The 27240-nt window shown below is 40.3% G+C and overlaps 1 protein-coding gene across 2 annotated transcripts in view; it reads right to left on the bottom strand.

Annotated features, from left to right (window-relative positions):
- Window positions 1-6364: 6364 nt before the first annotated feature.
- Window positions 6365-27240, bottom strand: part of gabrb4 (gamma-aminobutyric acid type A receptor subunit beta4) — a 49753-nt gene continuing 28877 nt past the window's right edge. Inside the window, exons 4-10 of one of the 2 annotated variants that reach the window (XM_079566157.1) lie at window positions 26991-27211; window positions 14181-14263; window positions 11254-11391; window positions 9612-9764; window positions 8836-9092; window positions 7230-7319; window positions 6365-6994 (exon numbers count right to left, since the gene is read on the bottom strand). In XM_079566157.1, the coding sequence (XP_079422283.1) occupies window positions 6641-6994; window positions 7230-7319; window positions 8836-9092; window positions 9612-9764; window positions 11254-11391; window positions 14181-14263; window positions 26991-27211 (1296 nt within the window). In that variant the 3' untranslated portion in view covers window positions 6365-6640. The remainder of the gene's footprint in view (window positions 6995-7229; window positions 7320-8835; window positions 9093-9611; window positions 9765-11253; window positions 11392-14180; window positions 14264-26990; window positions 27212-27240) is intronic. The other variant, XM_079566158.1, reaches the window with a different exon arrangement.

The following is a 27240-nucleotide window of genomic DNA, read 5'->3' as shown; positions in this document are numbered from 1 at the left end:
GGGAGTTCTAAACTAAAGCTGTAACTCAGACCAATGAGAAGAGACGGAAGGATACCCCCACGTCACTCTTCCAGGGACCCTTCTCCTTTGTACAGACAATCTATCTCCTGCTCTGAACCAGGCCCGTGCCTCCCCGATCAAAGAGGTTACAGTGCTCTTATCTCCTGGAGCTCAGCATTGTGCTTTGGGAGAGCAGTGGAAGATAATATTTCAGATGTCAAGCTGCATCATTAGTCTGTTCTCACTTTTGCACCTAAACGTTCACTGGAGTTCAAGAGCACAGTGCACCTTATAAAAAAATATCCAAATGTGCTTCCAAATTTAGTCCCGTGCCCTCGACAAAGGACACCACGTCTCGGCAAACAGTTGCAATTGCATCTGTTCTTCTGACAAAACTAATTAATCATGTGGCGCTTTTCAGGAGCACAGCACAAAGTAAAAGTTTGGAAAATGCCCCGGCCGGGACACAGTGTCCAATGGTTCTACCTGATCACTATTTAATAGGGGATTTTCCAGAAAGTGTGGTTTTCATTTGAAAGAGGGGCAAATGTCCGAAGGATTCACTTTGTATGTATGTTCTAAAACACCGTTGTTGTTTTACACCTTTGTCTCGAAATGCCGAACAGCCCAACCAGACACCTGCTGTATTAGCATAGAAACCTGATTTATACCATTGGATTTGCCACATCATGTAGTGAGGATTTACCTTTTGGGGACTAATATGGTGAAAAAAAACAGAGAAAGGCCACCTGAACTAACATTAGCATTAGTCCTCAAAGGGCAAATGAAAAGACTTGCGTGCATTGTTCACTGTATAAGCCTTTATTTGTAAAAAGTCTGTTATTTGAATGAACCCTTGTTATACCACATACTTCAACACTTTGTATTTGTAAAAAACACGTCTTGTTCAAACACCTAAAAAAGCTGATTGACACTATAACATTGCACTGACAAAAAAATACAACTTCATACTACACAAATGTTGATCCCATGAGTACGGATACTCCAAATGAAATCAAACACCTTTTTAAACAACTGAATCAAATAAGCGCCCAATGTGAACAAAACAATTACAGTACAAAAAACAAATGCAATTTTCTTCCAGTGCCAGTATATCAGATGAATTACATTTCCTTCTCATGATAAAACAACTACAGTAAGAGGAACAATCTGGAACAAATGCAACAAGAAATCAGAAATGAACACAGAAATGAAGAAAATCATTTGCTAATCCATTTTTCAAAAGAAATGGGCTGTTTTCTTTATGGGTTTCTTTCTCTCTTTTTTTCTTCAAAATTTTACTTATAACAGAAGTCTTTTTGAGACACAGTCTCTCTGGTCTGTGTCCGGTTCACATGTGTTACTGGGAATCAGCACAGCTTCTTCAAGAATCATCCGACAGTAATGGACAAAGAGCAGAACCAGAGGCAGCAGCATATTGAAGAGAAAACCGAGGAACACCCACTCAGTGTGCAATCACATGGCTTACGTTCAGATGCTACTGCCGAGCATCCTCTACATCCTTTGTAGTTGAGGGCGACTGATGCGGATGCTTATGCAGAACCTGATATCACTACAGCATGCACTCAGTGCACCTAATCCAAATTGTATGATTTACAGAAAGTACATTTTTACATGTACATGTTTTTGTCCTCTGGTTTTAATGAACAGTTTGTTTCACAAGATTTATAGAGCTGGCTGTAAAACATGTGCAATTTTAGCATGTAAACACTGGATCTTCCTTTTTCCTGGCTATGGAGATGACACTGATGGTGTGAGTAAAAGATATGAAAATAAACCTTTTCAAACTTATGCCATGCAAAACAAAACCTACAAGGTTCACAAAATGATGAATTAACCAACAAAGGCCTCACAGTGATGCCACATCCGGTCAGTGTGCCACCACGGATTTATTACACTCCAGTACAGATGTGTTCACTCTTTCAGCCAGTTGTGCATATTCTTTGAGTGGTGTGATCCCGAGTGACACGCCTAAAGTAAATACCTGAACTTGTTTCAAAAGTGCAGCAGACAAGAAAAACTAGACCTAATTTAGAAAATATGACATAGCATGTGGCTCCAATGGTCTACTTGAGCAAATCATGCTACAGCCTCCTAGTGCAACCACAAAACTCACATTGAAAACGTTTGAAAGCTGAAATCAACATTTTCTGTCCAAATGTAAATGCTAGGTCAGAGCTTTATGTCAACCAGGGACTGACTGATAGCTGATCAATAGCCCACTAAAATATTGACTTCCTGAAGCAGTCTGCACAGAGACATCTATTATTGGCCGGGGAGCAGCTGCACTTGAGCACATGGTTGCCCAGTAACACTGGTCATGAGTGTTCAAGGACATGCGTGACATTTTTTTCTTCTTTGAGGAACAGGAAAAGACTACTCACTTCCTTTTTAAGGCTATCCTGCTCCTCTGCCTGCTCGGAGATATGCCCTTAATTTCATCAAGTAGCATGCTATGCTGAGGTAAACGTGTCAGGTAATAAGCTGTAACTCAAAGGTGGAAAGGCCCACTTCGATGGGAAACAATGTTTCATGCAGGATGACACCACTCCAACTGCAGAAAGTGAACCAAGGCAAACTGTAATATACAGGAGAGTACTGGAGCAACTAACGGTACTCCTACGTTATGGGAAGGGAGTACACGATGAGCCAATCTTGCTGTGAGGCCGCCTTGAGTCAATTCCTCCATCATTTTGTTCACACTGTATTTCTTGTGTCTCATTTTTTTAGGTTTCGTTTGCAGAAGAATGCCAATGCTAGAGAAGCTGTCCATGCCATTAGCAGTGAGGCTAGCTGGTATTAAGAACTGCCATGTTTTTGTTCATGCATTAAGAACTATTAAGTGAAAGATATCATATTTACAGTACAATTCACATGTAATTACACATATACACTAGAGGCAAGAAAATTCACATTGAAATCAGTTTAACACTTTTTTCCTCTACTTCTCAAACATATGTGTCAAAGAAACATATTTTCTCTCTTGTATAAGCAAATATCCTAAAATAAAGCATGACACAGAATATCCTCACAGCTTTTGAGATGAATGTGCAGATTTCGTGTCCAGAAAGCCTGTAATATGTGTTACTAAGTGACATGAGTGGTGGGTATATTCTTTGTGAACATGCAAGGGCTGCGAATGTTTTCTCCATTATCTGTGATGAGTGTAATTCAAATATGCTTCTAACATGAACAAAAAAAAAAAAAAAAACTGAAAAAGGCATTTGTTTTTATTTCGGTAAATCTTCCGACCTGAATTTGAGAAAACTGCAACACTACGTTCTTTTGGCACAATAGATAATTAGTCCTCCTTCAAGTCAAAGTTTTTCCACTACTTCAGCTAAATATATGCTCTGCTTGTACAAGAACAAAATACGTACATCGCCCGACCCGTCGTCAGGTAAAGATCCACCGTATTGAACGCTTTGACTAGCTGTTGCTGAGTGCGAAGGGATGATGCAACTTGCTTCAAATCCCTGTGTCTTGTTACGCGTTTTCTATATAAGCGATCTAAACTAGCGGAATAGCTACTGAAATGCGAAAAGCACGTTGGTAATAATCTCCACCTCACTTCACTTCGGAAAAAAGAAAACACAGAATTCAAAAAAGTGTCCTGATTCAGGCGCTACTAAATACTGTCGTCAGAACAAAAAGGTTTACTGCAGGAACACAATCAAGGCCATTGCATAACCAACTGTAGAGTCGGCTTCACAGGAATCGAGAATGAATGCAACAATTAAAATATGACAAACTACATGTCTATCTTTATAGATTTACGTATATATATATATATCTATATGGTAATGTACTACATAGTCTAATGTCAGTGATACATATAAATATTACTTTAATCTGGTTTTAGTGCAATTTGATTTTGAGAAGCGTTACCCATATTCCGGACAAATGTGGTCCAATGTCCATTATGCTATAACGCAGCACAATATAGCTCCACATCTCAGCTATTTCCTTTATAGCATAACTTCCATTAAGGTATTTTTTTTTTTTTTGTAGAAACGGAATTTAGACTATCCTTTCTCCAAAGTCCAAAGATGCTACTAACTCTCATTTTTAGTTTCATCTAGGGCTGCACAATATATCGCCAAATTATTTCTCTCTCTCAATATTAGGTGACACAATATCGAGGTCACAAGAAGCTGCAAAATCTTCCATTTGACTTTGATAACATTTTTTGATAAAAAACAACATTTCAGTTTAATGGAACCCACTATGTTGAAATTGTTTATTAAAACAGTTACGTAACTCATGCCCCTAGAGGCCATAAGCGCCACTGCAGGTGTCGTGGCATGTTACGTTTTTTACTCATTAATTGTCTTAAATTAATTAATTGTCTAAATACTACGCTGACAGAAAAGACAAAGGGAGAGATGGATATCGTACATCCAATTACACAATGGAGATTTAAAAAAATTCACTCAAACGTGGCTGTAAATACTGTTTAAGTGGCGCTAGCCCGCGGTTAGCTTTGCGCGTTAGCCTGTTAGCTTCTTCTCCGTGATTCCATAAGTGTGTATTGTGGTTGTGGTTTTCTGGCCCCAATCATCCCATTAACACTTGTATTACCCCCAGAGGGACTACGAAAGGATTTATTAAGGTAAACAAGTTACTTTGTTCTGCTTTAAGATTTTGCAATCCTATTGTTATTGCAATATCCTATTTATTTATTTTTCCTCATTGTGCAGCCCTAGCTTGTTACTTTCCCGTTACTTTCGTTATTTTCCCCTCTGATATATTTTTATAATATCCATCATCAATATATATTTGGTTTCGAGACTTGGGCAGCTACATATAGAATCCTTTCAATCATCCTGCTTTTGTCTTAAGGGTGAGCTATAGTTTTTAAATATTTTTTTTAAGCCTGTACAAACACCTACTAAACTGATAGTCCATTTCTCTTGAGCTGATATGCTTCCTGCATCTTCCCTTGTTTTGTATTTTGAACTCGCTTGTTCCCCCGGGGGCAACCCGAGCGTATTGTTCTGCGCTGGGGTCCGATAATAAATGTATCTATGAGCGTCTATATAAGTGGAGATGACGATGATGAAGGTGGTGTTGCTTAAGAAAAGCATGTAAGGCTTTCCCGTCAGTCTTTGACTTTGGTGAGCACATTAAATAAAGTAGTTAGCCTACAAAAACTACTCAAATTGTATCTAGAACATAAGCTCTACTCTCTGGAAAATCCGTTTGTTTGCTAATGAACCTGAGCCCTGTGTGTGTTGTAGAAAATAAACAACAGTGCATATGGATTATAGGCCTTTTCGGTTGTTTCATGGCTATTTATAGAACCTTTTTTTTTTTCTTCTCCACATGGGATTCCTCCTGGTTGCACTGATTTCTAATAGGTCCAGAGTGGTTGTTCGATGGGACTAATTTGAAAACTATCCTTCTCACCAGGCAGCCCAATTCTAGTACATAAAAATGCTACAGACAGAAACAGAATAGCAACAAAACAAAAAACACACATTAAAGTGAACAAAACTACCATTTGTCAACAATGGGCTGATATGTCATGTCTAAAAAGCACTCGTTTTGATCCAAAAGCACTGCCCTACTCAACCCCGGTTTCCTCTCTGAACAGAAAGCAGGATAAGACATCAATGCACTTAAAGAACAATGTAAAAGAAACAATACAAGTATACTCAAATGATAAAAATGTACAGAATATGCTAATTCCAACAATCAAAATGATAAATGCATACCTTTGAATCTCTTTTTTTTTAAGCTAATAATGCCCTAGCGCTAGAATATGCTCTGATACGCTCAGAAATCACAGTATTTTTCAAGACAAAATCATATATCTACAATATTCAGCATTTTTGTTTTACCCATAATGAACCCCCATCCCCCCCAAAGCACAGGTCGTCAAAAGAAGATGAGAAGAAGAAAAAAGGAATACGAGTTTGCGTCGACTCTGGGCACAATCCGCATCCACGAAGCCCTCACAAGGAGACCGATGAGCCAGAGCTGATGTCCCATAAAGAACGATATCACTTTGAAAAACAACACGAAATCCAAACGAGGAGCTGTACACAGTAGAAGCAGAGGGTTTCCGTGCATGTGATCCGCGGGTGATGGGGTCATGTGACTGGCGGCGGCGGAGGGGGGGGGGTCTCACTCACAGATAAGCCACTGCTGATTTCAGAGCTGCAGTAGAGGATTTTGGATAACATTAAGTATCAATAAAAAGTCAATGCGATTCTGAGACATCTTTTTTCTCTCTCAGTAGCTTTCACTTTTTTCTTTTTCTTTTTTTAGCAAAAATATCATGCAGTCTTTAGTTCCAAAAACCCCACTGTTGTGAGGTCTTGTGTTTGTTTGTTTGTTTGTTTGTTTGTTTGTTTGTTTGTTTCAGGAGGAAAAAGAAACTCAAAGCATTGAAATTCTTCTCTCACAAGTATTCTTAAACATTCAAGTCATCCTATTAATACTTTGTACAGCAGAAAGGTCCTTCAGATTCCACATGTGTATATATAAATATAATATATAGAAATATGCATATACATATGTTCACCTTGTATATGTGTATACATATTTAGGAACTGTATCAAAGCCAATTAATGTGCTCTCAAAATATGGCCCATGATTCCTGGAGGGATGCACATCAATTCACATAGTACAACCAGTAGATTAGGTTGAAAAATCCAAAGGTGATCGGGAAAATGACCCGGGACCACTTGTCAATGGTGCTAACATCGGACAGGTTGGGGATTTTCAACTTGAGCTTGGAGGAGCGTCGCCGTAGCCGGCAGTTAGCCCTGCTCCGCATGGCACTGCGGTCCAGCGAGTGGTGGCTGAATCCGTCCCGGGGCGCCATGGGCTTCCTAAACTGCACCCCGGAGCTGTCGAAGGACATGACCGAGTTGCGAGAGTCACTGACGCTGCTGCCCACGTCTGAAGGCATCACCTCGTTGTTCATCTCCAGAGTGGTGAGGAGGATGTTTCCATAGGCATCCACCTGCACAGAGGACAACACCAGTCAGAGGGCGGGACAAAATAACAGAAGCCCCACCCCCTTTTATTCCAACTACAATAACCTCGCCTCCCCTACCCCATATCTTTAAATTACAGCACGTGCAGAGGTGGTATGGGATGCATGCAACATAAATAGTTAACAGAGTAAGCAGGCATTTATTAATGATACAAATAGCTGATTCTAGCCTACAGCTGATATGATTTCTAAATACATGTACCCCAACTTTTCTTTGTTCCTCGAGATACAGATTTCTTCGCTGTGTAAATGACCTGAAGGTGTTGGTTTGATACGGCACGGAAATGGAGTCCTTGCAATGTGAAAGAAAAAGTGAAAAGAACATTATATCGGCTATAAAAGCATTTTCGATCATTTCACAGTGCATAAGACAGATATTTAACAGGAACAACGTTGACTCGGCATAGCATTTAGTGCTTCACACATGAAAAAAAAACGGGGCTTCATTCAGTCTGACCATTACAAGGAGATTTCGGAAAGTGCCTTTTTAATTTGAACAAGGCTCTGACCAATTCCAAATACGTGTACCTGGAAACTTGAGGTGGCAGACTGAGTGAAGCTTACAGCATAAACAGACAACCTGAATAAGAAATGAAAAGGCTAACACCACTGTTGAGCAAGATGAACAGCTATCTCAATTAATTAACTACCCTCAGTAAGAAGCCTGTGTCTAGTGCGAGAGGGGAAAGCAATGGATGGTAGTAAGTGCATAGTGAAAGTGAATGGTGCTTTGTAAGTACAGGGATTATGTACGTACAGTAGGCTCAGGGAGTATTCACACCACTCTGTTTTGTCTTCTTATGTCATGATATTAAACTCAAGTCTTATACTGAAAAGTTAAATTAAGATCTTAAATCCACACTGCGGAGCATTCCAGGTTATGCTATGATAAAAGATTAACATTAATGCCAAACCTGCTTCTAATGTTCAGGTAGACACTGACATACTTCTGTTTGCTGTGGGTTATTTAAATAAAGCATTACAAAAAGCAGCTAATACGTTTAAAGGTGCATTATGGAAATTTTTATGTGAAAAAAAGAAAACCTTTTTATTTGACCTTTAGTGACCCAATGGCTGTGTGAGTGGTCAACATGGCACCTTTACTCTCCATCACAGTGGTCTCTATGATGCTCCAGGATCAATTGTTTTAGAGTGTTAGGTAGGTGTTCACTGCTGACGAACCCTTTCACCAGAAAACCTACAAAACAATATATCCTGTAGGCTTGTAGAGGCCACCGTGATGGAAAGTAAAGGTGCCAAGCTGTCCTCCCATACAGCCATTGAGTCACAAAAGGTAAATTGTGCACACATTTTTTTTGCATAAAAAGTTCATGATACACCTTTAAACCTCATATTTGGCTTTCTGTAGTCAAAGCATTCAGAAAGTTCTTCTACTGAGACAGCAGGTAATGTACCGCTCTGAGACTGCCAACAGTAAGATGTCTTTTAGGTATTTTTCACTAATAAAACTGCCATGAAATACATTTACTGTAATTTATTCCATTTACTGTGCTCTAAACTATGAGGTATCTCTCTCATTTTTTATTTTATTTTTGAGAAACTTGTAAAAGTATTATTGCAGGGTGATCTGTGCATTTTAACCAATAGATAATAGATGCATGATTGTAGTATTTGGCTACTAAATATTATAATAGACTTTATTAGAGGTCTGAAAACTCTCTGAACCCACTGCTGTGCCATTTGTGAACTAGTGCTTGGTGACGACAGGGAGTGTGTGTTGCTAGTGGTCCTATGTGCATTTGTAAAAAGGTCTGCTGTTTTGTGAACTTTGTCGCAGCAATGCAAACCTGCTCCCTCAGGCGCTTCTCCTCGTATCTCGTGCGCTCGTTGTTGGATTTGCCCAGCCGCTCACTGAGTTTCTTCTGTTGGGCGGGACCCCGGCCAAAGAACACGTAATTTACAAAGGCATATTCAAGCAGGGCCAGGAACACAAAGACAAAACAGCCCATGAGGTAGACGTCGATGGCTTTCACGTAGGGGATCTTCGGGAGAGTCTCCCTAAGGTGGGTGTTAATGGTTGTCATGGTAAGCACCGTAGTCACACCTGGGCACAGCAGCACAGAGACACAGGGGTCAGGGAGAAAAACAATAAGGTCACGTCTGGAAATAAATCCACTATAGTGTGCAGAAACCAATTATAGGTAACGGTGTTCCTGTCTGTTTCTGAGGGACTCACTAGATCCACACCCCTCTGAACTACTGCGCCTGCCGTGTATGTAATTCATATAAACTACATTCCCAGGAACCGTGTGGAATCAAATTGCACCAGGTCTATTTTTTAGCATTTGTATTTCATAGACAACCCATAGTACATCATGTTTTGGTTTTTGCCACGTTACAGCCCACAGTTTTTTTTTTATGATTTCAGTAATTTACTTTTTTATGCACATAGGGATACCATGTAAATCAACAAATCAATGCACACTGAATAATCTTAAAGTAAATACCCTACATACTGTCAATCCATGTGATGTACGGTATATAGCTAATTCAAATGCTCAATACACTAAGGACTACATTACTTTGTTAATGAGAGGATTCAAACAAAGCCAGTGCGCCTCACCCAGGGCCACTCGAGCGGCAGAGGCATCATAGTTGATCCAGAAGGAGACCCAGGAGAGGATGGTGATCAGGATGGAGGGCATGTAGGTCTGCAGGATGAAATAGCCGATGTTTCTCTTAATCCGGAAACTCAGTGAAAGCCTCGGATATGAACCTGTGAGGAGAGGGAGGGGGCGGCTTTGAGAGAGCGCGAACACACATCAGGCTGAAAAAGGGGCAAGAGGGAGAACGTTGGCACAACTTAAGAGTGCCAAAGTCTGCACTCTGACAACGCATGGGGTAGTCATTTCTCCATTTGTTCAGATGGAGCACTTAATTTCCCCAAAGCGATGGATTCCTTTCCAGGGACAAGTTCGATTCCAATTAAACATGGCAGAAAGTCGCAAACACGGCAGATTTTTCTGCAAGCCCCTATCTCAGCAGGCAGCTCCCGCGCCCCTTTGAGAATTGTCACAGAGCTGTTGGCTTTTTCTTTAGCATTTTTGCTGTCCTCTAAACATTACCAAAAGGGCATTTTAGGAGCATAATTGAACAGGGATATACACTGCACTCTTTGGTACACTTAATGGGGAAAATATGAGCTGCCTGAGCATACACATTACAATAAGTGCCCTTTTGATTATTCTCTAATTAAAACAACTAGAGTGTTATAATTCAGATGCCAAAGCCAGGAATGTTTACGGAGACACAACCCCGACAAATTGGCCCATGTGTTGTTAATTCTATGATGCTTTCTAGACTTTTGTTGTCATTTTGTCAGAGAAAGATAAAAGGCATGAGATAAGCAGTGCCGTGACAAATGACCTCATCATCTCCAGTAACCTGTAAATCTTTGAAACAATCAATATCGGGGCATCCGTTCCACATCAGCTGTGGACAAACCACTTAGAATGGATCATGCTTCTTACGGTAAACTAACTAAACTAACTTACTAAGAATAAGTCATTTGGGTTTGCTTTGTTTTGAAAGTTTCTGTCTTTGGCAGTTTCTTGCAAAATAACCAAACATTTTGGCTGCATTTATATAATTTTCGAAAAATGTGAACAACTCTTCTTGACACTTCTTTACAAAGTTTGTTGAAGCCAATATGCGTGGGAAAAACCAGCAATACCTTTTAAAAGATTTTAATATATAACAGCCCAGAAAAACAAAGGCTTTTTAGAAAATGTAAATCAGGGCCAAGCCAATTTGGCGCCCTAGACGAGATTTAACTTTTATTCTCTAGTTTCCATCATTAAAAACCGAAGTCTATATGTGTCTATTTCTGTGCCAAAGTGCCTCCAGCAGATGGCGACCTAGGTGGCCACCTGGCTCGCCTATGCCTAGGACCAGGAGGATTATGATGTGGGAGGAGTACCTTGGTTTTTAGTGTTTCTCTTAAGAGCATTAACTCCTGTTTGGGCCTCGTTTTAAGGACTTACTTTTCAAGAGATTGAATATTTTTCATATTTTATCACTTTGAACCCATAACTATGATTCATTATTCTTCATTGTCAAAGTGGTTCTTATATTACACCTATATACGTATCTTTGAACACATGATTTACATAGAAAAGCGTCCATTCCATCTGGCCATTAATTAACATTAATCCCTAACTTCACATACAGTATGTTTGAAATACAGAGCTCTCTGATGCCCGTACCTGTGATGAAGCGGACCTCTCTGGAGACCAAGCGGATGTCCACGATGGAGAACTGAGGTAACTCTAACTTGTCCACTCCGGTCACAGCCTTGTCCCCTCCTTGCCAGAAGAAAACGATGTCGTCCGTGGTGTACCCATCTGTTCACAGAGGGAAAAACAACGATCTTAGTAGTATCACTTCAGCTACAGATGTTGACTTTATTGTCCCTTTATGTTAATTTGTCTCCACCGCATTTGACCTTTTGACCAGTATTCCCAGGAGGCCTGTCAGGAGCAGATCTAAATGCTTCTTGCCTTTAAAGCTTCCAACTCATAGTAATGCCTCATTTGAAAGCTAAGGCCAACAAAACAGATTTTTTTTTTTGTCGCATTTTTGAAGTCATGTTTTAGTCACTTTTTCATTGCATTTTTGTCAACTTTCTGTCGCTCTTTCGGTTTTCTTGTTGCTTTTTCATCTCTCTTTAGGCTTGCTTTTTTTGGTTAAGTTATTGCCGCTTTTCCAGCATGTTTTTATTCGGTCTTTTTTGTTGTTGACACATTTTCGTCACTTTTTCTTTTCATTTTTGCCACTTTTTTGTTTCTTCATCATCACTCTTTGCCACTTTTTTGCTTTTGGATTTTTTTGTAATGCCAAACTAGAGAAAGTTAAGGCGGGGGTTATGGGGTTAAGATGCAATATCATCAAATAAATATGACAAAATACATTCCCCCCTCTATTTGTTCCTAATCATTCAACAGTCTCTGTGCAGAGCTACCATGGCTGTTCAAAATGCAATGTAATGTATTAGTTTCCCTTACACAGCAGTAGTGTTTAGTTTATTTATTTTAAAACAGTTCAATCAGCGGCCAACCCCATACTTAGCTGAGCACTATGTTCCCGTATCACCGCATACATTTCCCCCAACACACATGAACGTTCATTATCCATTGTCACTCGCACTGACGGAGCGCGCTGCCCGAGACGGAGCAGCACGCCTCAAAGTGACCACTGCCACAGATTTATGTCTCCGTCCTGGTCCGCATTCGGCGTGAGGTAATTTCTCAGCTCAAGAAAAAAAAAAAAAACATTACTACATTTCACATTCCTCTGCCATGCCTTCAGCTCTCTCAGGACCGCGGATTCATTACCATTAAATCTCAGGCAGAGGTTATAGGCTGAGGAAATGTGACATTGTCCATGAAATAGAAACAAGTGGCTGCCTAATCAATCACGCTGATGCTTTACGCACGCCGTTCCCAGCAGCACGAGGCGGTCCCATGAGCGTAAACAACAAATCCCCGCAACTTTTTATTTTTTTTAATTCATGGCATATCCATATTTCATTGCTGGCTGAGGTCCCCCAGGGCAAACACACTGTAGTTTTTATCCCAACGAATGGAAATCACAAAGATCTGCTGTATTGAACAACGGCGGTGATTGATGAAGCGGTCGATGGGAATGATCACACTAATACAATATTTAATTACAGCAGCGGCAAAAATGATTTATCTAAATTAAAGCAACGTGACTGTGTGTAACTGTTATGTTAATGCCGCTCGAAAGTCAAACTCTTATGTTTCTTACCCTAATCATGAGAAACTATCTGTAATTATCACGAATGCTACTAATTTGTATGAGCATTTGTTAAATTATGTAGATGAAGGGTTTATTCTTTTATCACACTATTATGTTTCATGTCTCTTCTTCGATGTTGGGCCTAGGCTCGGGGAATGTTCGGGGGAAAAACGAGTGAGAATGAAGGCAGAATATGCCACAAATTTCCCAGGAATGAAACCTGGGACCTTCGTGGTGTTAAAGCGAGAGTTCATTTCTTTTCCTTCTCTACCAAAGGAGTCTTCAAAGTGGGGGCCATCAACATCATAAAAGGGACATAAAATGATTCCTAACATACACTGCCCGACCCAAAAAAGAAGAGGAAGAAAAAAAAGTGATAGTTGAGGATCCCCAGTCTATCTTGAAAAACCTGTACCACAAAAAGTCTATTTTCCCACAAGCATTTCAAAGGCTAATGTCTGTAGAATGTGCTCAAAAGGGCGCTACAGCTCCATTTGAACTTAAAGAACTAAGTCATTTGTTTACCCTAATAAATCCTTTCCGTAGTCCCTCTCGGTGTAATACAAGTGTTAATGGGATGATTGGGGGGGTCTTTCATCTCTCCCTGGTGTCTCTAGCCAGAAAACCACCCTTGCAACTTTCCCTGCTCCAACCCGGAAGCGCAATACACACTAATGGAATCACGAAGACGAAGCTAACAGGCTAACGGGCAAAGCTAACTGCGGGCTAGCGCCACTTAAACAGTATTTACAGCCAAGTTTGAGTGAAAAAAAAAATCTCCTTTGTGTAATTGGGTTGTGGTACAATGTACAATATGCCTCTCTCCCTTTGTCTTTTCTGTCAGCATAGTATTTACTCTCACAGACAATTAATGAGTAAAAAAAAACGAGACATGCTATGACTCCTGCAGTGGCGCTTATGGCCTCTAGGGGCATGAGTTACTTAGATCTGCTTTAAGCTCCATTTGAGTTTACAAGTTCAAGTTTCACTTTATGTGGACATTCTTATTTGAAAGCTCAGAGCATCCAGAGTTCACTTACTGAGCTTTAACAACTGGAGGCTGCACTAGCACTATTTAGGACTTGTGGAAGGTGAGAGTTTCTGTGTCTTTTCCCAGCTTTATATAAACTTTAACATCATGTAAAACGTTTTTGTACATGTGAATAAATCTACATCCGTTAAGCTTGATTTGAACATGTTTGCCTCGTATCTTGAGACATAAATAGTACTTTTTAAAGGAATTATATATTTAAAACGTTTCATACACTGCCTTTATGGATTACTGGCTGAAAATCTATTGCGCATTACACTTTTGGGTCAGAAAAGCAGCTGCAGAAATCTTTTACATTTTATCATCATCGACTTTACTTACAGCTCTCAATCTCCAGTGTACAGTTCTGTTCGTCCAGGGGGTACCTCCTCAAGTCCATCATGCAGGCAGCTGTGGTTGTTATCCTAAAAGAGGAAACAGATTCAGTTAGTAACAGACAACATTATGGTTAAAAAAAAAGAAAAACACCAACATTATCATTCATCTTCGCTGCAGCTGCGGATGCCTCACACCTACGTAACTGTAAACGCTCACGACTTTCCTCACTTCTTCCCCGAGTCTCGGAGATGATTTATTCAAATGTTTGAGGGAGACATATTACTTTTTATGCGGATCGCTAACCGCTCAGTATATGGATGTGATTTTTGTCAATGCGTGTTATTTACGACCACCACTGACTTATGCATTTCTGCCAGGTAGCATTATGAAAGGTGTGTGCAGATCAGTACATTATAGTATATTAAAAACAGTGCTGGCAACCAATTAAACATGCAGGAGTCTTTTGGAATTTAACAGAGATATTTACTAGTGCGGCACTTTCTTGTAATTACAGTCCAATGTTGTTTGTATCAGCTTCTGTAGAAGAAAAATATGCTCCTTTTTTCAGGGGCTACAGCAGTGTGTTTGTATGTTGTATGATGTCTTTGACCCTTTAAGGAAAGTTTCTCATGAATTAATAATGCTGTTTCAGTCCGAGCCACCAACTGCTCTCCATGTTTTCACAATGATGTAATAAGCAAGCATGCACAACACACACTGATGAAACTGTACATAATAAGATCTCTGTAAGCTGTTTGTTTGTGAGTGAACAAATATAGTAATTGATTGGTTAAAGCCACACCTCGTGGAATTTTACCCAATAAATAAAATTTAAATACCAGCATTTATTTTATGCCAGATATTTTCATCATTGAAAAATACATCATAAATGCACACAAAAAAACACGTGTCTTAGGACAGTCATGTCCTAAGACATGACTGTAACTTTACCGGGAGTGGGTATGAGCTCGTCTCCATGGAGATGTGACTAAAGTCAGCTGAATTTGAGATTTAAAGCAGTACTAAGTAACTTGTTTACCTTAATAAATCTTTCTGTAGCCCCTCTGGGTGTTATACAAGAGATGATTGGGGGGGTCTTTCATCTCCCCCTGGTGTCTCTGGCCAGAAAACCACAGTTGCAACTTTGCTGCCTACGTGTCGGAGGCACAATGCACACTAATGATATCACGACGAAGAAGCTAACAGGCTAACGGGCAAAGCTAACTGTGGGCTAACGCCACTTAAACAGTATTTACAGCCAAGTTTGAGTGAAAAAAAAAATCTCCATTATGTAATTGGTTGTACAATATCCCTCTCTCTCTCTCTCTCTCTCTCTCTCTCTCTCTCTTTGTCTTTCTGTCAACGCATTTACTCTCACGGACAATTAATGAGTAAAAAACCACAACATACTACGACACCAGCAGTGGCACGTATGGCCTCTAAGGGCATGAGTTACTTAGTACTGCTTTAAACAGGTTAGGTTCTCATCCAACTCCATTCTTTGATTACCCACTGCAGAAATAGCATTTTCTGTGTCGAGCTGGTCATCAGGAGTATGTTTTGTGTTGATGGCAACAGTATTGTCCAAAATGTTACGCAGTGTGCCTTTAAGTAAAATAATGAATTAACAGGATAATGATTTTGAATGAGCAAAATACTCTAGTGTTTCAATAGGGCTATATGATACATTCCATAACTGTCTTATATTGCGATAATTATATTATATATGTCTCTGTAGGTGATACTCCTTTTGACTTATGTTCTTCTTTTCTATTGTGTTTTTTCTTATTGTCTAAAATAGTAACTGACACTTTTCAGCTCAAACATTTTACATGCCCTTTCCTGCCATGTCAAACTTGAATTAATCTGAATCGTGGGTTCAACTCCCGGCTCTGATAGCTTGCTGAATGTCTCTGCCCACCCTTCACCTTTACCCCCTTTGACACTGCACTGTTCTGTCCAATAAACCCTGGAGAACAAATAATGATAATGCAGTTATTCAATGTCAACAGTTTTGTTCATTTCTCAGCATGGGTAACAGGTCACACTTAACACTGAAAAAATTATGAAAACATTGTCCTCCCCTCAACCTCCCGTCACAGAAACCCGTCACTTACAGCGCAGGCAGTTAGATCAAATACAGTCAATAACGTATCTATTTTGGAGAAGCCCTTAGCTCTCTGTGCTGGCCATTGTGTCACGAGGACGTCAGTGCTGGCGTCAAAGAGCTGACATGCGCCTGCCAATGGAACTGTCTGTTTAAGTGACAGTTAACAAGGCGCAGGAGGACGGGCCGTGAGTCGGCACAAGTTGGGACATCTCACAGCAAGAGGCCCGGGATTTGAAAATGTCAGCAGATGTAGGTCAGCAACTCTGTGTCCCACTAGAGAGAGTCTCCATACCAGAATAGCCATATAAGCAACTGGAGGTGGGAAAAGAAGCACAGTAGCCCACAAAAAAAAAGTTACTGCAGTAAGAGTAGCGTTACTTTACATTTGATTCAAGTTACGGTTAAAAGTAGTCATCAAGTGAACTACAACCTGAGCCACAACCACCTGAGTCAGCATGAAGCTTTTGTCCCTTAAAGCAGAAAGTGTCCAAAACTCTACTTGTTGTTGGTGACATTTTACTCCACTACACAAAGTAAAAAAGTATAAAGGTGGCTGCGTTTTAGCCCCATTTATGCCTTATAATGCACACTCCAGAACAGCAGGTGGCGCTGTACAGGTGCACTGTCCATGCCATCGATTGACCACATGGAAAGTTTGTCCCCATCATGTTGCCTTCTCTATGGGTCCATCCGAAACGAGCAAATTGGTAAGAGGTCTAAGCCCAAACCGGATTTGCGTCAGCGTCCGCCATGATAAGAAGCGTCCGAATAGGGCTGTCAGTTAGGAAGGAGGTAGGGAAAGGAGCCTCAATGCCTCCTATCATACGTCCTTTAGCATAGGGACCTCTGGTGGTTCCTCACCGCGATTAGGAGCTATGTGCCATCCCATAAGCCACCGCACCACCAATGAAGGCAGTTTTTGCTTTCATAGCTACGAAACAGCTGTTTGTGATGTCACATCCTCTGTTGTTTCCGCCACTGGGTGAGGACGGTATGATTGGGCAAACAGCTCTAAAGCTCGTTCACATGTGTCAAACACAAGCGGCCCGATTTAATGTGGCCGTTTATAGACCATGAATTTCTGAGTATTTCAAAAAAGCAAGTCTCTAGCCCATTTCTGTGTGGAGCTATGGATTTTTAAAGAAATAGCCAGAATGCTCACTCCGACCACTAGAGGGCAGCTTAAATTTAAAAAAGGAAAGAATTCCACACGGGCCCAGCAGAGGGCTCTGTAATAATAAGAGATCAGGATATAAACAACATATTATAGCCATGTGGTAAATGGTCAGTCTGCCCCAGGGCGGCTACTTACTGCCATCGAGTGTGGCGTAAATGAACAATGACTTTATGTAGCACTTTGAGAAACATGTGACATAGGCTAATAAACTGCAATAAGTTAAAACCATTGTTATTTATTAGGCCACAGTCCTTTACAATATACGCGGCCCGCGACCCACCGACACCCCTGCTCTAGTTCCTAACGGCATAGGGATCTAACAGTTAACCTTATCACGTGACAAGGGTTAGGAGCTTGGATCAGGACATAATAGTTGCTGTTAATCGAGGAATTCAGATGCAACCCATGTGAATTTTGACACTTATTTAATCTGATGTAATTTAGGTATTTTCAATATTCCGTATTTGAACAGTGGTATCTGTACATTTACTCAAGAAGTGAAATGAAGTACTTTGACCTGCACTGATTACTACCTCTGAAGGCGACACCATCATAATGATCACAGCGCCATGTTATTCACAGTTGCCTGTATTGGTCATCGCTGTGAAGGTGTGAGACTCTACTCTGCGCCGTGAGACCAACAAACACTTTGTCGTAGCTCATTTGTAAATATGCAGATCCCCTGAGAATGTGAAAGAAAAATGATTTGATTTTACAATTAAAGACAGTCCCATTGATATTTTTTTTTCTCCACAGTCTGCTCTTGGCATTTCTGACCATGCGCCGTGCCAGCATTACAAAGCGTCTAACAATGTGGAGGAGGATCCCAGCGGCCTCAGACAGAGAGAGAACCCTTCACATCCAGGCTGTGAGTAATAGTTTGGACACCTACACAGTCTACTTTTGTGAAGCGAAACCAAACAGAGCAATTGTACTATCAACAAGGCAACATGCTTTTAATAAACACATGACAGTGCCAAGTCACGGAGAACGGGGAGACAGGAATGCCATCTGGTCCAAATATGGGCTCAAACAAAGCTCATCAGTGCTCCAAGGACCCGGGACAAGCCTGTGCTAATGAGGATGAGGCCTCGCTGCGGAACACGGAGGGGTGAAGAAAACATGGACACGCAGCGGGCAGCGCACCTGCAAAATATGCCGGGGTCTTCCATTGATGTCTTTGGCTTTGTTTGCAACATGGATCCTTTCTAACCAAGCACACTAGTCTTCAGAAGTCCCTGGTTTACAAAGCACAAAGCAACTTCAAACCTGTTTCAAGTGGATCAGGTTTGTGGAGTTTGGAAGACATTGGATACACTGGTAAATAAATACTGTGTGGATTATGGAGCGTTCAAAAACAGGAATGCCACAAAGATAATGTTTCACCCAGTATCTCAGAAGAGTCTTATCACTAAAAGCAGTGAAAACGTAACAAAAAAAGTGACAAACAAGCAACAAAAACACAACCAAAAAGTGATGGAAAAAAAAGCCACAATAGAGCGACAAAAACATAACAAGAAGGCAACAAAAAAGTGAGAAAAGAGGGACCAAAATACAACAGAAAAGCAGTTTATCTACGTCTTAGCTTTCAAATGAGAAATTACACTGGCCTATGTGAAAGCTCCAGTCAATAAACTTTTTAGATTTGGGTAAAGTCGAACGGAGAAGATGTGCTTGGTTAAGGCAGGGGTAAGAGGTTAAATTAAAATAAATAAATTACATATCCATGTGTCTCATGAGGAAAGTCAGAGAATAGAATAAAAAAATACTGTCCAAATGTGGAAAAAATCTTTCTTTCTTTTTTTCCTTTTGGCTTCCTTCCTTCTTTCCTTCCTTCCTTCCTTCCTTCCTTCCTTCCTTCCTTCCTTCCTTCCTTCTTTCCTTCCTTCCTTCTTCCTTCCTTCTTTCTTTTCTTCCTTCCTTCTTTCCTTCCTTCCTTCCTTCCTTCCTTCTTTCCTTACTTCCTTCCTTCCTTCCTTCTTTCTTTTCTTCTTTCTTTCCTTCCTTCCTTCCATCTTTCCTTCCTTCTTTCTTCCTTCTTCTTTCCTTCCTTCCTTCTTCCTTCCTTCCTTCTTTCTTCCTTCTTCTTTCCTTCCTTCCTTCTTTCTTTCTTTCTTTCCTTCCTTACTTCATTACGTTCTTCTTTCCTTCCTTAATTCCTTCTTACCTTCCTTCCTTCTTTTTTCCTTCCTTCTTTCTTCCTGCCTTCCTTCCTTCCTTCCTTCCTTCATTCATTCATTCATTCATTCATTCATTCATTCATTCCTCTGTTTGATGGAAGGTTTGCAAATATCATGGGCAGAATTCTTGCGATTGTAGTAATAAAATACATTTTGGGCATTAAACTGGCATTAAAAAACATATTATTTGATTTGCTGTTACCTGCGGAAACCCTTGCTTAGCTGTTTCTTTTCTTTAGTTTGTTTTCACCCTCATATGTATGCTCTCATAATTGTTACCCTGGGATACTGAGGGTACTGTTCCTTCCTTCCGTCTTCCATCCATCCTTCCTCCTTTTCTTTTCGACTTCCTGTTATCGATGTTTCTGAAGTGTCGACCCTAAACCCATGTCACCCCTGAACGATTTCTCTTTCCGCATGCAGGTCCACTGACACACCGATGCGTCCTCATGAAGGGGAAAAGCGACTATTCGATTACTCAGGGACTGCCTCACTTGTCTCTTTAGTCACAGTTCTCAAAAAGACTACATAAATTTGGCTGAAATCGTTCCTATTCCGCTTTGACTGATATCGAATTTGCTGTGCGAACCTGAGGTACCGCATTTGACATAAAGAAAAAATGCCCGATCAACACAAATCTGCACAACCCACAGATAAAAATCGTCGTAAGCAAAAGGGGAATTGAAGCTAAAAACTACAAATCCCGGCGTCAGCGCATTTCACAGTGAGTAGATAGGTAAGGGTTCACAAAGCCAGCAAGGTGCAGCGGCCTGTGTAATGCAATTGTCCACAGCTTGTATTGTGTCTGCCTCTAACGTAGCACTTTGGGGGGGAAACAGGAGGCCTTTACGAGGGGAAATGCATTGAAGTCAACAAAAATACCAAATGGCCAAAGATTCAAATGAGCTGCTACATCTACTGCAGCATCCATTGTTCAGAAGAAAAGGGGGGAAGCATTCACACAGGCCCAGGGCAAAGTCAAACATTTCAACAGAGAGGATTTATAGTGTTCCTCGCTTGCAGGAGGCATGAAAAGGTTTGAGGAAAGCACTTTTGCATGTAGATTAGGTGCTAGGTCTAATTAGTGTACACTAACGCTGCGGAAGAGGAGAGAAGAAAAAGAAATATCTCGTAACGGTGTTAAATATTGTCACAACAATATCACTGGCGGTGTTTGGAAGGAAGAACCTTTGTTTGTTTCAGAATGTTATGCGTAAAAGAGGGCCAAAAGCAGGAAAACACGATTGCGCAACACTACAGAATGTTATTACCAGGCAAGTAAAAAATATCCCAGTCTGAGCTCGGACTGACTCAGAACTAAACAACTCCAACACAAAACAAGTCTAGCCCACGTGGAAGAATCTTGTAAGTTGCTTGAAGCGCCCTCTGTTGGTAGCAAAAGAAATGAACCATAGCAAACACAAAATACAAGCCACAATGTAGCCAATGGCGATCTTAACAAATCTCTGGCACCATGATGAAGGATGTTTGAGAACAGCTCAGGACGGGTCCATTGACGGTTTTGGGGAAAATGCACAAGGCGCTTCCGGGTTTTACAGAATCAAAATACAGATTGGATCCCTTCAGCAGAAGAACAAAACAAAAACAATGACACAATTGAACAGGATATACCCAAACCTACATGAAACTTGATACTGCCAGGTATCCAAAAAGTCAAATATCAAAGTGCTTGGGATATTTTTTGTCCAAATTATCGTCACGGTGAAGCACCACTTTGGTGTTTAGGGAACAGAAAGAAAAGAAAAATCAAGGCACTCTTCCTGCATCAAATATTCTCTGATTACATTTTTGAAAAGTCTGTTTTTTGACCGATACGTGTGGGCTGAATATGACCCGATGTTTTGAAAGATTTTAATTGAATCAGCCCTTTATATTTATGATACCTTAATACATTGTACCTAACTAAGTTTAGTACAATGTAATGTGCTCTGTAACAATCTGTAATAACTTGTACCTATGGGTTAGATACACAATGGAATAACTTGTATTAGTACTTTGTAGGTACGTAATCTAATAGGACACAAGACCCTTAGGGTTAGGACTTAAGGTTATGTTTAGAGTTATGTCTTATTATTATGAAAAAACTACTTTAAAAATACATATTATTCCATTGTGTTTGTAACCCACAAGTTATTACACATTGTTAAACAGCACATTACATTGTACTAAATTTAGTTAGGTACAATGTATCAAGGGTACTTTAAAATAAAGTGTTGTTATTTTTTTTTTAGAAAATGCAATTAGAGATTTAGGAAGAGTGCTCTGATCTTACTTTCCTACTCCAGGTATGTTTGTGATGAGGGAACAACGTTTTAACCAAGAGTTAGATTTTGCACATGTCCCTTTGTGCTATAAACTACAACAAGTGCCTTAAATGCAACAGTGCAATCTTGCATCTGACACTGACTGTTCAGTTTTAGTGCCGGGGGAATGCATTTGATGATGAAATGTAGCTTGTGGTAGTAGCGCCCCCCGCAAACACCGGTGGAGTTGCCATGTTGTGTGGGCCTGTTGCCAGTTAAGGTGCAAATGCAGGTGTAATGCCATTTTCTCTTGGCGCGAGTCCATTTCACTGAACGCCCAGACCCTCTGTGGCGGCTGTAAAGAAATGCTTGTGACGCAGCTGGCCAGGTTTATTCAGATCAGGTGTCGCAGCGGCATATCAGTCAATTTCGCCATGAAATTGTCCCAGCGCGGCCACCTGCTCTACACCAGAGTCGGTAAAGGGAAACAAACGCTGTGTATATCAACTGTATAAAGAAGAATGGCTGTTCATCAGGAGCTCATTGGGTACTTGTCCTGCCATCACCAAGACTGATACAGAGACAACTTCTTAAATGTGAGACTATTTCGCAAACAAGAGTCGGAATAAAATGGCTGTGACCTGTTATCAAGCCTGGTCTTGCAAGTAAATGGTTCCAGACTATGTGATTCTGACTCATGCCTTTTAAAGAGTTTCAAGAAACACAAGCAATCACAGCTCCTTTGATCAATTCTATTAATTGCTAAATTATTTATCAATGTGGTTTGTGGCTCTTAGGTTTGTTCTGTAAAGAGCAAGGGCAGCAGTTAAAACGGCAATAAAGTCTTGGATGGTGTTGTAGCAAATTGATGCATGGCGGTGCAGGCAGATAATCCACACACAAAAACATCTGCTGTAACTTATAACCAAGAGCTGATGCTTTCTTTCTTACATCACCTATGGATGAAGGTTCTAATGCTTTATTCTGGATTTCTAAACTACTAAAGGACACTGAGGCTTGATGTTTTTGTTACATATTTTAAAATAATGTGTGTAAAAAATGTATAACTTTAGAACTTTTTTTTTAACTTTGAAAGTTAAAAAAAAATATTTCACGTTTTTACACAGTTACCCGACATTTCAAGAGTCATCCAACTCTCTCCTTCAAAGGGCCAAAGATGTTAAAGGCACACTGCGTAACATTTTGGATTATACTGTTGCCAGCTCCTAGTGACTAGCTAGATACAGAAAATGCTAGTTTTGCAGTGGGTAATCAAAGAATGGATTTGGATGAGGACTTAACCTATTCAGATCTCATATTTGGCTGTGTTCAGTCGAGATCTCCATGGAGACGAGTAAAGTAAAGTCAGTCAGGTCTGAGAAAAGGTGAGCCGCTCACAGCAAAGACACATGTTTTTTTGTTCACATTTTAAACATATATTTCAACAATAAAAATGTGTGTAGTAAAAGTAAATGCTTTATTCTATTTATTGGGTAAATGTTACACATGTGCCTTTAAGTCCCATCAGATTCAAGAGTTGGATGACTCTCAAAACGTCAAGCAACTATGCAAAATGTCCAATTGAAATGTTTTTTAACTTTCAATGTTGTATCTACCTGGATGAGATCAATCTTCGTAAGAATATAGCTTTAGATATTACAAACTGTAGTTTCACTTATGCAAGCAGATGGCTCTAAACCAGCTCGAGTGGACTGAGACTAAACAACACATTTCTGATGAGGATATAACATTGTAAGATGGTATATATGATTATAAGATTTAAGTGACTCGTTACAAGAAATCTGTCAGTGGTGTCAGTTTGAATCATATTACGAAAAAGCAAATTTTCCAGCAAATTAAGTTTTTCTTTTTAATCTCATTTTGAGTGTGTAATTTAAGTGCAAAAAAAATCTCGCCCCGTTGAGATATTTCTTGAAATTAGGACTGAAATCAGGGTCAAATGTATTAATTTCTAGATAGCTTTTTGCAGTGAAATGAGTTTGCATGATAGGACCTTTAGTTATATTTACTGAAGGTTTGTGCCCCCTCTGTATAGCTGCTGCACTCTCTTCTACTGAGCTAATTCTCTGAGAGCAAAGTCTAGGTCTCATCATAATTGTATAAATATGTTTTGAGTTTATGTGTCAACAGAGGCATACTAATCCAACATGAATGCTGATATTTTTGGGGCTTTTAAAAAGAATTTCATTTGAACCATCTTCTGGAAAAGAGCCTTTTGAAGTATCGTATCTCCTTTTGTGTCAGAGCCAATTGAGTAATTTTGAATACTGATTGCCGCATTAATAATTCATAACTTCGCATGATCCAAACCTTGTCGGCGCTGTTTCTTTTATGCATGGAGCAAAACAGTGCTTTCTTTCCCTTCAACTGACTGGCATTAATAAGATTCAAAACTTTCCTTTTTGCCGTCCCCCGGGATCTCAATTGTTGACTGACTTGCTTGGGTTGTCGTAGCACATGCGTGAGTATCCGGGATCATTTTTAGCCGACGTTTACGCTCACTGATCTAAATCTATGTTCATTTCAGCCACTTTGTTTTTGTTTGTCACCTGTATTTGACTACTACCGTTATAAATAAACCTTTTTAAGTGTCCCAAATAGTGCTGTCCTCAATCCGCCAGCCACATGACAAAATATCGCAGTAGTAGAAGGTCCATAGCTGTCAAAGCTGTAAAAAAAAAAATTATAAACAACCTCAACTTTTATTGAAAATACAGGGGGGAAGGTATGGAGTCTTGAGGCTGTGTGCGCTCATGAATCTCCATTGACTGTGTATGTGTTATATGAGAGTAATAGTGACAGAGCGCGTGTTCGTGCCATGTTCAGGGACACTCTGGAGATGAAAAAGACATTTGCGTGAAGGAAGAACAATGGAGACTGATGGGAGCGGCGGAAAATGTGAAAGTATCTTATTTTCATCAACAATAAAAGCATTTGTCTTATTCAAATGACAGTGCTGTGCGACATAAGCTCGTGCGATGCCCGACAGTGCTGGGTTTGGCGTAAAAACGATGTAATTTAACACACTTATACCAGCCAAATTTACACATAAGTTTGAACATCACATCCCATCAAATCAAATATCAAAATCACTATAATGACTTAATGCAAATAAAAATCTCATCAAGATTTTTTTTTTTTTTTTTTGGGGGGTGTAATGTTCCTCTAGGCAAATACTTTGTTCCACTCTTTGAATCATTTCAGGCCGCCCCTTTTCTGTCCACATCATCACGTTGACTTCGCATAACACACATTTTAATCTCTTTCAAGTAATTCAAATGATCAATTGCAACTAGAAAAAGGTGAAAGACACCCAATCTGAACACTTTCGGTGAGTAGGCAAGACATTTAGCCATATATACACTATTCGTTGTGCATGTAACAGGTCTTAATGCTTTAGAAAATATGACTTATTTAGAAGGATAGCATCAGTTGCAAGTTCCTCAGTTGCATAATTATCATTTTATATCAGTGAAGCAGCCATTTTAATTGGGCAGAAAAGTTATTTTTAATTGAATTTTTAAGCTGCTGACAGGAAGTGACATAGATGAAGGTAACGTTCCATAGTGTCTTTCCACTTTCCACAACCCAGTCACGCCATGATCTGCCCCTACATTGTTCTAACTCTAACCAAATCCCTTTTCCTAACCTTAACCTTAAAGCAGAACTAAGTAACTCTTCCCCTAGAGGCCATAAGCGCAACAGCAGGTGTCGTAGCAAGTTGCGATTTTTTAACGTATTAATTGTCCTTGAGAGTAAATACTACGCCGACAGAAAAGACAAAGGGAGAGAGGGATATTGTTCATCCAATCACTCAAACTTGGCTGTAAATACTGTTTAAGTGGCGCTAGCCGGCAGTTAGCTTTGCCCGTTAGCCTGTTAGCTTCTTCTTTGTGATTCTATTAGTGTGTATTGGTTGCTCCGGTCTGGTGGCAGTCAAGTTGCAAACATGGTTTTCTGGCCAGAGACACCAGGGGGAGATAAAAGACCCTCCAATCATCCCATTAACACGTGCAATACCCCCACAGGGACTACGAAAAGGATTTATTAAGGTAAACACGTTACTTAGTGCTTTAATTCCTAACCTTAAACATTTGTAAAACGACAATATTAACTTAAAAAAGACGACTGAAAAAGCTGCATTTGTAGTGACATCCAATGAGATGATTAAACATTCAAGCTATTCACCTTATTCCGCCCCGCCCACTTTGGCCTCTTTTTTGCCACAGATCGGCACTTCTGTTGTAAAGACACTTCCCATGGCGTCCTTTCACTACGCGGAGGACGGGGGAGAAATGTTTGCTTCTAAAATCTGCTGAACAGTAGATTGATTTGTGTAAAATGTCCAATGTTCATTTGCACCAACATGCCAACACTGCACTGTTTTTGTGGGTGTCTTCTGCAGTCATATGTAAACTATTAGGAGTGAAGGGGAGAGCACAATTGGCTGTGCATAACTTCAAATCCTAACAACTCCACCCAAGAAGTGACTTCCTGTTTCGATGCAGCACGCCAAAATAAAAGCACACATCTCATCTCATTGATTAGTTCGGCAGGTACTTGCAACATTACAAGATTTTAATTAAATACTCACATTTTAAGTGCTTTGTCTGTTAATAGTTAGGCAGAAAGAAAGTTGAACTACTGAACTGCTGAACTAATGAATAAGATGGTGCTTTTATTTTGGTGTGCTGGATCGAAACAGGAAGTCGGTTCATGGTGTCGCCCATGGGAACTTACGGAATAAGGTGAATAGCCCTAATTCAACTCTGGCCACTCCTGAGGGAAAGTTTCAGGAATACTGTAACAAAGAGCGAGAGGAAGCTTCTTAAGATAGAAGTAAAACCACCTCAACTACATCAACACACTCCAGTCGACGATATTTCAAAATCCTCTACTACGTATTTTCAGATTGTGTAAACGTCAGACTCACACGGTTCAAAAACCAACACCTTTACCTCTGCCGGCACCCACAGTGGAGTGTCTCAGAGTGAAAGCACCATCTGTGCAGACTGTCACATGAGGCTTTTAAAAATAGCAGCGTTGTGACACGGGGCTCACCTCAGTCCGTAGAGCACGGTGCCGTCGGGATGCAGGCGGATCATGCGGTTCTTCACTGTCACGCCGTGCAGAAAGGACTTCTTGTCGTTAAGGAAGTAGGTGTCAGGAAGCCACAGCTGGTCCGCCACACGATTATCCAGAGTCAGGTTCAAGTTCAGCTCGCCGTACGCCAGCCGCTTGTCCCGCCAACTCTGCTGGAAATACATTGTGATGGTGTAGTCCTAAGAAGGGAGAAAGAACGAGGAATCGT

Source organism: Gobius niger (assembly GCF_951799975.1).
Source record: "Gobius niger genome assembly, chromosome: 11".
In the NCBI taxonomy this organism is placed as follows: domain Eukaryota; kingdom Metazoa; phylum Chordata; class Actinopteri; order Gobiiformes; family Gobiidae; genus Gobius; species Gobius niger.
This window is presented reverse-complemented; position numbering and strand designations above follow the sequence as displayed.